Source organism: Lacerta agilis, chromosome 13 (genome assembly GCF_009819535.1).
Source record: "Lacerta agilis isolate rLacAgi1 chromosome 13, rLacAgi1.pri, whole genome shotgun sequence".
In the NCBI taxonomy this organism is placed as follows: Eukaryota; Metazoa; Chordata; class Lepidosauria; order Squamata; family Lacertidae; genus Lacerta; species Lacerta agilis.
The window spans coordinates 13,417,584-13,432,239 of record NC_046324.1 but is presented as its reverse complement, the minus strand read 5'-3'; the positions used below and the strand labels follow the sequence as shown (position 1 = coordinate 13,432,239).

Here is a 14,656-nt window from a genome sequence, read left to right as displayed (position 1 = left end):
ATTTTTGAAATTTCCACTGATCCTTTTAATTCCATCTGTGGAATGCTCTCCACAGGGAAGTTTGCCTATACCCTTTTAAAATGTGGCTCTTTTTGGGTTTTTTATTTTGAATACACACACACACATATATAATGGTGATCTTTTCTGTGAACTGCCCTGAGACCTCTGGGTATAGGGCGGTATATAAATTCAATAATTAAAACAAATAAAATAAAACCTTCCACATATGATCAAAAGAGCCTAAAAGATAAATCTTACTATAAGCAGTGCTTTTTTTCTAGGGGTACGCATACCCCTAAACATTTTGTGAATTGTTGTAAAAAACAGGATCTAACGGGAGAAGAAAATATTTTTTCCCTTCAATTTTTCAGTTTCTTATCTAGCATGGTGAATCGTCAGTTCCAATGTCCTTTTACTGTATTTGTTTTTCCCGATTTGAACTATAAAATTGTGATTTTCTTGAGTCAAAATGAGAGTATCCCCTAAACATTTTTTTAAGAAAAAAAACACTGATTATAAGCTACTGTTCATGGTTCCATTTACCCTCCTCAGTGAAAAATAAAATAAAAACAAACACCGCTTGGTGATGCCAGTAACCTTCCCCACCCAAATCTGCTGCCTCCACCCTCCCCGGAAGCTGTAAAGAAAAGGGAAACGTGCGTTGGGCGAGGAGTCATTGCAAGGTTGCACGAGGGGGGAGTGTCCAGGGTTGTCAGTGGGCGGGGACCGAGGACCAGCCAGCGTTTGGCCAATGGGAGTGGAACCCGCCTTCGTGGACATTCTGCCGACGCTCCGGGCCCGTTGGTTGGCTGCGGCGGCTGCGGCGGCGACCCTTCCCGCCCAATGAGCGGGCGTGTCGCCTCGGCGGAGAGGCGAGAAGCGCGCGCAGCCGTTAGCTCGCTCTTCTTTTCGGCGAGCGCTTCGCCGCGGCGCGGACGGCTCTCCCTCTTGCCGCCGTTTCCCGGAGATAATGGCGCCCCTCGGTAGCTGACGTTCGTGGTTCCTCTCTTCCCCCTTCTCTGTCCTCCTCCTCCTCCTCCTCCTGTAGCCGCGGAAGGGACCGACTGTGAGGGAAGCCGACGCCTCCGGGCCTCGCGCGCAGCAGCATCACCATCATGAAAGTCATCGTCGGCATTGGCGGGTGAGGGGGATTTTGGCGCGGGCGCGAGCGAGAAAGGCGCGCGCGGGAGCCAAGCGGCGGGGGGGGGGCATGGCTTTGGACCGACATATATTCGCCATGCTGCTGCTATTTTTATTTTATTTTCACTTGTCTTTATTTTATTATAATTATTACTTTATTATAATTATTACTGTTATTATCAAGCGGGGACACATGGCTTTGGACCGACATATAGGTGCCATGTTGCTGCTGCTAATATTTTATTTTATTTTCACTTTTTTTATTTATTTTTTATTATAATTATTACTTTATTATAATTATTACTGTTACTATCAAGCGGGGACGGGGGCGCATGGCTTTGGACCGACATATTCGCCATGCTGCTGCTGCTATTATTTTATTTTCATTTGTTTTTATTATTTCATTATAATCATTACTTTGTTACAATTATTACTGTTACTATCAAGCGGGGATGGGGGCACATGGCTTTGGACTGACATATGTTCGGCATGCTGCTGCTACTATTATTATTATTATTAATTTATTTTCTCATCTATTCAGATGGCTATTGTTTCTCCCAGAGCGATTCAGTTTTGAACGTTTGTTTCTAGGGGATTGGGGAGAGAAAGAGGAGGGGGCTGAATTTTAGTTTTTTAACTTATTTAATGCTTGCTCTCGTTTGTATTATGATTGACCCCAACAAGTTACATTTCATTTACATAACTGGCTGATTTAAAAACAAGCAGCAGCAACGGGTTACATGAAATAATATAAAATGTTAATTGTGAAACACTTTTTTTGAAAACTAAGGCAGCCTTTAAAACAGATTTTCGGGGAGGGGCTTGCGATGCCATCAGGTAGGCAGAAAACGCGCTCCAAGGGCAAAAGGGGAAGGTGGAGAGATGGGAGGGAAAGAGCCAGAACAAAGTGGCACAGGAATTGCACAGGCGTTTATTTGGAGTATCCAGGCTAGGCTTCCCTGTTGTTGTTACTTTATTTTTATTTTTATTTAGGTAGCAGTTGGCTTAGAGGGCATGTTTCCCCTCCCGCATTATTTCCGGTAGGGAAAGTGATGGGGGCAGAGATAGTGGAGCTGAGTTGCTGTTGCTGCTTGTGGCAGATGATTTGGGGCCCAATTTGGTTTTCTTGGGAAATGGTAATTGCACACACCCTCCTCCATGGCGATGGCCTTCAGCCCTGCTGCCCATGTGCAAGATCTGGCAGCCATTGCAGCAGGAGACTTGCTTCCACATGCCTCGTTTCCATTCTGTGTCGCAGCAGCTGTTGAGGTTATGGTGTAGGATGCCAAAAGTGTGAGGCGGGGCTGGTTGCTGGCCTCATGGGACTTTCATTTTCTCTTCTCTCTTTTTTAATTTTATACATTTTAAAAATCTTTTTATTTTGACAAATTAATAATCATAAATAGATAAGGATAAAAATGTGCACCCCACCACTGAGACCATTCCATTTTAACTATGCAAACTCTCAAAATTTCAGCATCTCTTGCAATGGCTTGGCCCCTTTCAATTTTAACAGTACTGTACAAATTCTACAAACACCCTCCATATCTCCTCAAAATAATTTCTCCTGCATCTTCCCCATCGTACCTTAATGGCACGTGTTAATTTATCGTTAGTAGCTATATCCTACACCTCTTTATACCATTCTTCCATTCTATATTCTGCTTGCCCCTTCCACTTCCTCACTATAATAATTTGTGTCCGACTCTTCGTAACCCCATGGACCAGAGCACGCCAGGCACCCCTATCCTCCACTGCCTCCCGCAGTTTGGCCAAACTCACTTTTTATTGTTTAATAAATGTGTGTATTAAAACCAGTTGGGTGGTCAGAAGCTAGATTCTGTGTCTGGTTGGGGAGGCTGCTTAAGAACCCACGCCAATGATGGCGACGGCACAGCTTTTTAAAAATTATATTTTTATCTTGCCCTTTCTTTCTTCAAGGAAAGGGCTTAAGACAACTTCACAGAAGATTAAGTTAACAGTGGCTCCTATGCCTGCTCCCCCCAGGAACAGTAGCAGCATAGCACTGAATACAGTGGTACCTCGGGTTACATACACTTCAGGTTACTTACTCCGCTAACCCAGAAATAACGCTTCAGGTTAAGAACTTTGCTTCAGGATAAGAACAGAAATCGTGCTCTGGCAGCGCACCGGGAGGTCCCATTAGCTAAAGTGGTGCTTCAGGTTAAGAACGGACCTCCGGAACGAATTAAGCATGTAACCAGAGGTACCACTGTACCAGTTTTGGGACAGTTACAGATAGGTAGCCGTGTTGGTTTGCCATAGTCAAAACAAAATAAAAAATAAAAAAATCCTTCCAGTAGCACCTTAGAAACCAACTAAGTTTGTTCTTTGTATGAGCTTTCGTGTGCATGCACACTTCTTCAGATACCAGTTTTGGGAGAACAACAGTGGGAGAGGACTATTGTCCTTATGTCCTGCTTGTGGGCTACCAGTAGGTATCTGGTTGGCCACTGTGGGAGACAGGATGCTGGCCTAGATGGGACTGTGATTTGCGCCATCAGAACTCTTTTGAGTGCCAAATGGTGCATGTGGTTCTCCCCATGCACATACATGGTTCTACTTTGCATTGGCAACTGTGAGCTAAGCTGAAAGGGTGTGATTGGTCCAGAGCTATCCTATGAATTTTATGGCTGGTTGGGCTGCCCTAAAACTTTTAACTAGTACTTTACTTTGGCTTGTCTATGAATAAAAGCAGTGATAAAACAAGGACTTAATGTATCTGACTAAGCAAATTGTGTGTTTCCAAAGCTACAATAAATTGTGCTTTGCTGTTTTAGCTGCAGTAAACTGACCTGGCTACGCCTTTGAGTCTTAAGTTTTCGTTCTTACTGAGGATGTTTTAAAATGGCAGACACTGTGTGTGTGTGTGTGTGTGTGAGAGAGAGAGAGAGAGAGAGAGAGAGAGAGAGAAGGGAAGAAAGAAGGGAAGCTTATGGGTGGTAATCAGGACATATCGTAGTTTGCAGCCACTATAAGCAGAATCAGGAAGTACAGCTGTCTTTTCTAGCAGCTAGTTTCATATTTCCCCTTCTTTATCTCTTTGGTTCACGCATTTTCCCACACAGAGAAGTTTCTTGTTTCCCACAGATGTGTTTGGAGTCTACATGTTTTCTAATTTAATTCACACCTTTCTTCTTCCATCCTTCCTCCCACATTCTTATTTCAGGATCACCAATGGTGGGAAGACCACTCTGACCAACAAACTTATGCAGGCACTGCCTAATTGCAGTGTTGTGCATCAAGACGACTTCTTTAAGGTGAGGCAGAATTCAGATTGTATACCCTTCTATAACCCCCACTTTCCTTGCATCACCTCCTGCCATATCCAGTTTTGAATACAAGAAATCCTGCAACCTGCATCTGTTGTAAGTAGACCACTTATTACAGACTTGCAGTTTGTAAGGGGTACCTCACTTGACCCTTTCCATATAAGGTGGTTTTGGGAAATGGGTTGAATTCTTTAGATGAGTGTTGTACTATGTGGCAGTGCTAGGGCCATCAGCACCCAGTGTTCTGAATGCCAAGTCCAAAATACATCCTATTTCTGTCTGAGATGTCTGTGGAAGAAGTGGTGTCTGGAGTCTCCCATACAGTCCCACAACAGTCATAGATTGTTGCTGAGTTTCTGCTGCAGCAAGTAAACCACAAAGGATGCTTTAGTATCTAATATCCATAATTGTGTATCCCTGTCAGTGTCTACATGATTGAGAAATTTCTGTTGTACCGTCACCTGCGCACAAACAGAGCTGAACTTCCACATAACATGGGAAGAATGCTGTTCTGACCTTCTAGGGCAGCCATCTGACTACTTCTATGTGTGCTGAATAATGGCCACTGTATGCAGAAGTTAATACTAGTTGATCATATGTTGTCCAGTAAGCTGTTAAAACCAGCGTTATTTATTTAAAGCACTTTTAACTCTTCTCCTTAGTCAAGAAGACTCCCAAAGTGGCTTAACGAGATCAAGTAGCAAGACGGTCCCTGCCCCCCAGCTTAGAATCTAAAATAGGTGACTCACAAAGAAAAAAGAATTATGTAAAAAGCAATCTTAGGCACCAGTTATTAACTTTATGACTCATTTGTATAAGTAATGCCCATAGAAGTTGTTTATCTCTTATAAAAGTGGTATTTTCCCCTTTTGTCCCACAGCCATAGTAATGTTTTGAAGGGCAGGGCAGGGAGGTCATCTTGCAAATGCTAGAATACAAATGGTCCTGCTAAAATGGATTTTTGTACTGGCCACACCTTGGTGTGGCAGATTTCTAGCTGTTATAACTGAGGAGAGTTTTGCAGATGTGTTAGAAAATAACCTATATGCAGAGGTTAGGGAGTGGGGCTTCGGTGATGAGCATAGCTTGTTTTCCTCACGACTGACATGAAAAAATATGCAGAAGAAACATGTTGGTTTGCTGGTGTTACCATACCTAATTGCAAATGTTGGCTACTTTTAGCACAGAATGTTCACCTGAATTCTTAACAATCTGGCCCGCGGATGGTCCAGGAGTCAGTGTGTTTTTACATTAATAGAATGTGTGCTTTTATTTAAAATGTATCTTTGGGTTATTTGTGGGGCATAGGAATTTGTTCATCCCCCCCCCAAAAAAAAATATAGTCTGACCCCTCACAAGGTCTGAGGGACAATGGACTGGCCCCCTGCTGAAAAAGTCTGCTGATCCCTGCTCTAAATATTAAGAGAAATTTGGTTTCAAATATGCAGATCTCCTGTGGTTGTATTTAATTACCTCTACTTTAAACATATGTGATATGAGACATAATTTTGCCCACCTAGACCTTTTCCCCACACTGTGTGCAAATTGCTCCCCTTCTTTCTCTTTCCCTCACCCCCGGCATTGACCACTCAGTTGATAACTTTGGATCCTAGGAGTATAGAATCAACCCACTCTTAGTGAAACTGCTCCATATCCAGTAACATCTGTTTTCTCCAACTTGGTAACTTAATGGGGTTTCATTCTGTTCCTACCTGATGTTTTAAGTCTTCTTTGTCCTCTTGGCCTTGTTTCTGTTTTGGGAGGAATTTATTTTGGGAGGAGGGTTGATGTATGGGAGTTGTTCTGCAGTCAGTGGATAAGACCCCAGTGTGGCCTCTGGATGACATTTCTTTTTTTGAAAGTAGGTTAGGTGTGCTTGTGGTAGTGATTAGATAAAGGGTGAAGTGTCTTGTTTCTGCCTTTTAGATCTGCACTACTTAAATTTATTGAAGGTGCAGCTGTAATACATTTTTAAGGGCAGTGAGTTACCAGAAATCAGTTTCAACGGGCTCTTTTACCCTTCGTGCTCTTCTTAAAATGGATGTTGAGTTTGTGAGAAGTTCTGTAGACGGTTCTTATTCTGTTTCAGCCCCAGGATGAGATAAAGGTTGAAGATGGATTTAAACAGTATGATGGTAAGTTCTGTTTATATCCATGCAATTACTAAAAATAAAAATTCTAGTCCTAGAACTGCACAATAGGGCATGAGTTGGTAGAGTCCCTTGGAATTCATAACTTTGATAATGTGTTTTTCTTGAATCTAATGAATTTACTGCTTTTTTGTCTTAGTTATTAGTGCTTTGGACATGGATGCCATGATGAGTACCATCAATGCTTGGAAGAAAAACCCAGTCAAGTTTGAACGATCTCATGGCATTAACACACTAGATACTAGAACAATAGAGGATTCAGAGGAGAATGATACCATCCATATTCTTATCGTAGAAGGATTCTTGCTTTATACTTACAGGTAACTGAAGCACACGGTTAATGAGTTCTAACTAGGTGATTACTTTATAGAGTCATGACATTTCAATGATCCCTTCTGTTTGTAAGTAAAACTTAATATTCCTAAAGCTGTTCCAGCTGTCTATATCTAATCACATAACTGCTAGAAGCTGCTTGGCAGGTCTTTGATAATGAAACAACTGTTGTGTGATTATTTTTTATTGTATGGGCACATAACAGCAGACTGATAACATAACCATTACTTGTTCTGGTGCATGATAGATAATTGCTGTTTTGATGGGCAGTTCTTTCTGTTAGTTTTGAGAACAACATAACCAAAATGTGATTACCTTTTTGTGGGGCTGACCAGGGCAGAATAGCAGAAATGAAGGACTAGGTTGGCATATTTTCAATGAGGAAACTCAAATCTTAGCAAGCCTTTTTAAAATTTATATTCCTGGTTGCAGCTTGAATATGAACAAGCCCTATAGTAAGGGACTTGGACTTCCAAACAGCTTTGGATAATGTCCCTCGCCAAAATCTCCTGAGTGAACTTAATGATCATGGGTTAGAATTACCAGTTCTTTTATGGGTCATTTGAGTTCAAGAGCAGAAAATGGCAAGAACAGAGAGTTACGTTGTGCTGTCTGCCAAGGATACATATTGGGACTAGTACTATTTAATCTATTCTTAACTATCCGGGTGAGCTGTGAAATAGTTAAAATTGTGAATGTGATACCACAATGTCTGAGATGGTGAAAATCCAAGCTGATTACAGAGAATAAAGCAGGTATCTTCAGCCGTTTTCAGACCCAGACCCACTTTTAACCCAAACATGCATTTAGGGCCCCATTTCTTAATTTTTTAAATCTCATATTGTACATTCGTACCTTGGATCTTGAACACCTTGCGAGTCAAATGTTTTGGCTCCTGAACACCGCAAACCCAAAAGTGAGTGTTTCGGTTTGTGAACGTTCTTTGGAAGCCGAACATCTGACACGGCTTCTGATTGGCTGCAGGGGCTTCCTGCAGCCAGTTGGAAGCTGCACCTTGGTTTCTGAACGTTTTGGAAGTCAAACAGACTTACAGAACGGATTCCGTTCGACTTCCACGGTACCACTGTATGGTGGTAGTGCCTGACCCACCAGTTGAAGACCAGTTCTCTCAAGGACTTGTCCAAGTTGAGTGAACAGGCAACAAAATGGCAAATGGGTTTCAATGGTAATTTAAAATGATGCACATTGTGGCAATAACGTTCACATGCATGCTGCAAGGATATGAACTGGCATCGACTCTTCAGGAAAGATATTTTGTTACAGTGTGTAGTAATATCAAATCTTCAAGCCTCTTTGTGGCAGCCTTGAAAATAAAGGTCCATGCTAGGAATTGAAAGTAAAATGCCACATTGTTGCCCTGATGGAAATTTAATGTGACCACATTCAGAGTACAGGTAATTTGCAACTTAAAAGCATTTAACTTGTGAGCATTCGGCTTTATGTGCTTGGCAATTTAAAAAATAATTAGAAGAGGAGACAGGTATATGGGGAAAAGATTGGGAATCCTACCTGCCGTTGATCCTAGTGAGTTTTGGCTATACACACTGTTGGGTTTAGGTGCTATCTTGTCTTACTTGTATGATGTTAGCCGCTCTGAGCCCAGCTTTGGCCAGGGAGGGCGGGATAGAAATAAAAATTATTATTATTATTATTTTATTATTATTATTATTCCTCCAAACATAACCCCCAGGGTAAGTTGAGAGTCACTGTATTGTGTATACTTCTGGTTGCTCAGTCTTTAATAAAAGTATGGTAGAGCTGTAAAGGTGTAGCAAAGGGAAATATAAAATATCAAAGGGTGGAAAGGCAAAGCATGTGGGCTTTTCAGTTTATAACAACCAGTGCAGGAGAGGGCATGACATATTATTCATGGTTATGGATTTCACATAATGAATTTGATGAGCAGACCATTCGGGACAGAAAAGAAAATATTCTTTCACAGGAGCTTAATGTATTACATTTACTGCTGCCGAACATGGTTGCAGCTTAAATGGCTTTAATAGAGGATTAGACAATTCATGGGGAATATGCCTGTCAATAGTTCTTGGCTATGAGCCACGTAAGAGGCAATGTCCTGGTTGCTGGATGTAACTGTTGTGTTGATGCCTATTGTTGGATAAAGGACACTAGACCATTTGGTATTATTCATGAGGGGTTTTTCTTTGTTTTGTTGTATTTAAAAAAAAAAAACAACCCACCCAGGTCGCCTTTTTTCTTTTCTTTTCAGGCCCTTGATTGATGTATTTGACTACCGGTATTTTCTTTCTATTCCCTATGAAGAATGCAAGAGGAGGAGAAGGTAAGCCAAACACACCCACCCTACAAATAGCATAAGTTGTTTGATAATCTGAAAAGTCATGTTGAGGTGACCAAATAAGTAAATGGGGTTTGCATGAGCAAAGGACTCTCTTAATTTGGCGGATAGCATTCAAGCTGAAACTTATGGTGTGTTTTTCTCCCTCCTCCCCAAATTTTTAGTTCAAGGAATTACACTGTACCAGATCCACCGGGTTTGTTTGATGGTCACGTCTGGCCCATGTACATCAAACATAAGATGCTAATGGAAGACCTTAATGTTGATGTGGGTAAGTTTAAATTGGGACATGGGGTCGGCTTTAAAGATGCTTGTATTCTGTGAGGTAGGTGTTACAAGTTTATTTTAAGATTTTATATGCTGTATTTTCAAAGGCAGTGTTCCCATAGTGATTTTACCAGTGTGAAATATTAGTGTTATTGAAATGATCGATTTGCTCAAGCTGCAATTGTTGCTCATTAAATAACTCTTCATAATTGACTTTCAGTATATGACTGAGTAGGGCAGTGTTGAATTGATAACATATGCGTATCTTCCCATCTTCTCTTGCTGCCCAGATTGTCTCCTTTACACAGCTTCAAATGGCTGGGGCTGCAAAGGATGCTTCCATGCCACATGGAGACTGAACTTTCTGTCCCAAGTTTTCAAATTGGAAACGGGTCGGATATAGCGTGCTCAAAATTACAAATCTGTCTTTGGGCTAGGGCACCTTTGGCCCTCCAGATATTGCTAAACTACAACTCCCATCTCCCTTGCTGGGGCTGAAGAGAGTTATAGTTCAGCAATATCGGGAGGGCTAAAAGGGTAGGTGGTTTGGATGGGCTTGCTTAGTTGTCTGGGGACAATTTTACTCACTGCAGGCACAAAACTTTAATCTGTAATCAGTATCCTAGCTCAGGTTTTCAACCTTTCGGGGTCCACGGCTTCCTTGACTAACTACATTCTTTCTGTGGCACCCTTGTGGGGCTCAGGAGCCCAGTTATGTCACCCCTTGCCTGCAGAGCTGGCAGCCCCTCACTCACCCCACCTTTGTGGAGGGTTCCCTCAGCCTCCTCTCTTCTCCCCTCTCATTGGGAGTCCTCTGGGCAGCTGCTGCACCTGATCTTTGAGCTGCCCACCTTGCCCCAAAGAGAGTTGCCTCCTCATACTGCCCCACAGGTGCCCGGGAAGCAACCCCTGGCCATCCCCAGAGGCACCATTTGCCAGGGGAGCTCAGAGCCAAGGCTGCTGCAACAAACAGCTGTAGAAGCCTTTGGGAGGCAGAGATGTGTTGAGGGCATCAGAGGAGGGAAGGAAAGAGAGACAAGAGGCCAGGGTTGCCCATGGCACCCCATCCATCATTCAAAGCACCCCAGAGTGCCATGTCACACTGGTTGAAAACCACTGTCCTAGCTTGTTAACAAACTGTACTTTGAACTCTCCTTTATTTCCTGTTTGCTGAATTGCCATGGTTTGTTTCTAGGATCAGAAACATTGTAACAGCAAACCAGTATTTTGTTACATCTGAATCAGGCCTGTAAAGGGTCTGAAAACTTTGAATAATCCAGTATACATTCATGAAAATGAAACTGCATTTCTTCAGGAAGATCTTTGTGAATCTTAAACATCTGCTTTCTTCCTCCCCCTAACTCTTGTTGGCCAGGTTTAAAAATGCATTACATATGCAGATCTGTGCGCCTGCCTGGCATACACAGAAATAGCAATACTTAAAATAACTAGCTTATTTCAGCTTGCTTGCTTGCTTGCTTGCTTCCTTCTTCAAATGGTGGTGTTTTATGTTTCAGTTCAGTTGGATGGAAAAAAATCAAGAGAGGAGCTCTTTAATGAAGTCTACGAACACATTCAGAACAGCTTAGAAGAACTGCTGGTAGGAATTGTTCTTAAGTATGTGGGCAAAACGAATTGCAGATTATTCCATGTAAGATGATTAATTCTCGTTACAGTTCCAAAAAAGTACATCTGTGTGCATGTGCATCAATGCTTTGTTTTTTAATTTGGGCTACTCATTAGGGTTGCTAACAGGTGCTTGATGGTGAGAAATCTCTAAAATATTGATTTTTTAAAAAGATGATTGCAACTATATAAAGGCTGCATCCCATGTCATACAGCTGTTAGAAGCATATAATTAACTATTGGAAAATGTGTTTATGTAAAGTATGTGCAGCAGTCACTCCCTTAACGTTTTTGTTTTTGTTTTTACACAGAGATAGACAAGTGGTTGGAGGATTCTTGTGAAGTAGAAGACACTTGTAACTTATTTTTTTCTCTCCTACATATGCCTGGCTTGGCAGTAAAGTTCCAACTTCTATGAAGATTTTTTCCCCCTTTGCTTTTAATAAATACATTTTTCTTGCTGACAAGTCTCTAAAATGTGGCCTTGATTAAAAAGCATTTACCACCTTCAAAGCTTTTGAGATTTATTTTGTGCTTTTTTATTAACACTAATCTGTATTTGCATAGGAATCCTAGAGGTTGTATTATATTGTCAAGAGTACAGGATGCTTCCTAATACCTGGTCAGACTGCCTAGTCTATTATTATTTATAACCCTCCCTTTTCTCAATGTGGCTTACAGCTAAAAATAAGAACCACTAAAAGAATAAGCTGTAATTAAAGACCAATTAAATACTGATATAATTAAAACTATATTTGCATGGTTTTAACAGATTATATAATTACAATAGAAACAGCACAGCACCAGCCCTTTCATTAGTTCCCCAAAACCCTGTTGAAAGACGGATGTCTTCCTGCCAGCAGGAGGACAACAAAGAGGGAGCCAGTCTAGCTTCTCTAGGAAGGGAGTTCCAAAGTCTGGGAATGAACTCTCCTGAAGAGTTCAAAACCCAGGCAGGTTCACATGAGGGAATACGGTCTTTCAGATAGTTTGGATCTAAGCCATATAGGGCTTAATAGGTTAACCAGCACTTTGAATTGCACCTGGAAAGACAGGTAGGTAGCGGAGCAATTGTGGAACACCCTCTCATCAGATGTCAAGCAACTATTTGACTTTTAGAAGACATCTGAAGGCAGCTCTGTTGAGGGGAGTTTTGAATGGTTGATGTTTTATTGCGTGTTTAATATTTTGTTGGGAGCCACCCAGAGTGGCTGGGGCAACCCAGTCAGATGGGCAGCATACAAATAATAAAATTGTTATTATTAACAAGGGAGTCATATGCACCCTATAACCAGCCCTAGTCAACAATCTGGCTGCAATTATTTGAACCTGTTGAAGTTTCCGAGCACTTTTCAAAGGCAGCTGCACACATATCCTGTTTAGATTATTGTAACATGCTGTAACTGAAGTGTGTGTCACTGATCAAATCGGGAATCTCAAGGAAATGGGTGCAGCTGGCAAACAGCAAATGTGCTCCTGGCCACCCCAGAGCTTCTCTAGCTTAGTATTGCCTACTGGCAACTGCTTTCCAGGCTTTCAGGCAAAAGGGTGTGTTACACCACCCATCTCATTCTTTGAATTGGAGATGTTCGAGATTGTACCTGGGACACTGCCTACAAAACATAGGATCAGTCCTACTGAGCCATGACTCCTCACCAACAGAAGAAAATTATGCAATTGCTGACAAATCACAGGAAACAGTTCCCACTTAGTTGGCTGCTATCTAGGAAATATTTACTTAAGCAGTGTGATACGATATCTTTAACCATGCCAATATTGGCAGTACTGATAGAAAAGGCCACAAAATAAAGCCTGGTTTTCATTGAACAAGTGCAGAATGTTCCATATTTGTTACGTAGTTCTATGTAAGGAGACACTTGGTTGGCATGCTGATAAGGAGTTGGTACAATCGTAATGATAACATGACATTTTATAGAATGCTTTCTGAATTTTCCCTGTAGCCCTTCTGACAGATTTGTAAGGTAGACCATTATCTCTGTATTACAGACGTATAACACTTCTTGAACTGGGATCATTCAAGGTCAACGGTTAGCCACTACACCAGCTGCTAAAGCTGGGAAGAGAGCACATATATAAGCTAACAACTCAGTATATTATCTCATGGGTAGACTCAAAATAGAAAGTCAACAGCTAAAAATGCAGCTGTTGCTACACTATGCTGGATGGTGCATTTACTTGCTGGGTAAAGTTTTCTTTAAAATGTAGATTCGAGACCTTTAAAGACACTGAAAAGTACCAAGTTTATTTGCTTTAAAAAAATAATACATAAAATCCAAGTATAGCATATAAGATATAAATGAGTCTGAAGCTCTAGTCTTTGCTCGGAAACTTTTATTGATAAAAGTGCACAGGATATCTACTGTTTCTGTACCTTGTATACCTTTTAAAGCTGTGGTTGTACTTTTGTGGTTCGTAGCAGGTACAAAAGGACTGGCAGCTACTTCAACCCTAGGTGTAGCAGCTTTCGTATCAGAGCTGGACCTCCCCAGTATCCCCTAGAAGAATTTTTTCAAGGGTTAGAACTGGGATAAAGACCACTTCAAGCTTCATCATCCTATTAACTAAAAAAAATTGCATTTAATGTTCAATTGGCTGCAGCTGCCATGCTTTGGTTTCTGAAGGTTTTGGAAGTCGACCGGACTTCCAGAACGGATTCCTTTCAATTTCCAAGTTACCACTATAAGTATAACTTTGTTTACTATAGAGTTAGCCTGTCTGGTATATTCAAAGTACAGTTTATCCAGATAATTGCAAGTCAGATTTAGTTACAAATGGAGCTACAAGCTGCTGAACTGTAACAGAACACTCCAAACCCCTGAATCGCAGTGCGGAAGGAGTTTTGGATAGGGTGGAGCTGTCTCCGCTCAATCCTGCCTGGTTCTGTCAATAGTTGAGCTCCACTGTCAGGGAGTGCCCTTGGGTGTACCCACCCAAACAGGTAGGCAGAAGCCCCTGAAATTGGGGTGTTCTGGGGCCGGCACAAGAGTTGCTGTCCTGTCACAGCAATGGGCCTCCTGATCTGGGCATCTTTGCTGCACCAGCCTGAGAGATGGCTCAGTAAAGGGGCATTCTTCCCTGCTCCCCTGCCTTGCGTACAAGAGAGATCGACGGCCTCCAACTTGGATCTCTTTCAAAGAGGATAAGACAATTTTTTGGAGGATCTGAATACTAAACTGCTGGAAATTGCAGAAGATCCTTCTCATGTGCTTCTCCTAGGAGGTGCTGCTGCTTGTGGGCTTGCCATGCGCAGCAAGTCCAGATTCTGGATGAGATGGGAACACTGGTGTGATCCAGTGGACTCTTATGACCCTAAACTGGGACGATGGCTGTCAAGCCTCACTATGGCCAACCCAGGTGTTAGGACTGCACTTAAAGCTACCCCTCTGAAAAATGAACTTGGCAAGTCAAAATTTCCCTCTGCAGCTTTGTAAAGTCGAAAGCTGCATCAAACCATTTGGAAAGGCAGATTGCTAAATCATTTCTTAAAATTT

General features: G+C 41.8%; 2 protein-coding genes across 3 annotated transcripts in view; one reads left to right on the top strand and one right to left on the bottom strand.

The window, feature by feature from the left end:
* Window positions 1–887: 887 nt before the first annotated feature.
* Window positions 888–11,661, top strand: LOC117056638 (nicotinamide riboside kinase 2-like). Its single transcript, XM_033167186.1, has 8 exons — window positions 888–1,141; window positions 4,331–4,421; window positions 6,523–6,568; window positions 6,723–6,903; window positions 9,165–9,236; window positions 9,416–9,522; window positions 11,036–11,118; window positions 11,456–11,661. Exons 1-8 carry the CDS (start codon window positions 1,116–1,118, stop codon window positions 11,459–11,461), a joined length of 612 nt encoding a protein of 203 aa, XP_033023077.1. The 5' UTR covers window positions 888–1,115; the 3' UTR covers window positions 11,462–11,661.
* A 1,820-nt stretch (window positions 11,662–13,481) lies between these two features.
* The window catches only part of SQOR (sulfide quinone oxidoreductase), a 31,238-nt gene continuing 30,063 nt past the window's right edge, over window positions 13,482–14,656 (bottom strand). For both annotated transcript variants that reach the window (XM_033167303.1, XM_033167304.1), the window contains exon 10: window positions 13,482–13,660. In XM_033167303.1, the coding sequence (XP_033023194.1) occupies window positions 13,603–13,660 (58 nt within the window). In that variant the 3' untranslated portion in view covers window positions 13,482–13,602. The remainder of the gene's footprint in view (window positions 13,661–14,656) is intronic.

Coding starts and splice junctions, on each gene's coding strand:
- LOC117056638 (XM_033167186.1), top strand. CDS start 1,116: ATGAAAGTCATCGTCGGCATTGGCGG. Junction 1,142..4,330: donor GTCATCGTCGGCATTGGCGG/GTGAGGGGGATT, acceptor TTCTTATTTCAG/GATCACCAATGGTGGGAAGA. Junction 4,422..6,522: donor ATCAAGACGACTTCTTTAAG/GTGAGGCAGAAT, acceptor ATTCTGTTTCAG/CCCCAGGATGAGATAAAGGT.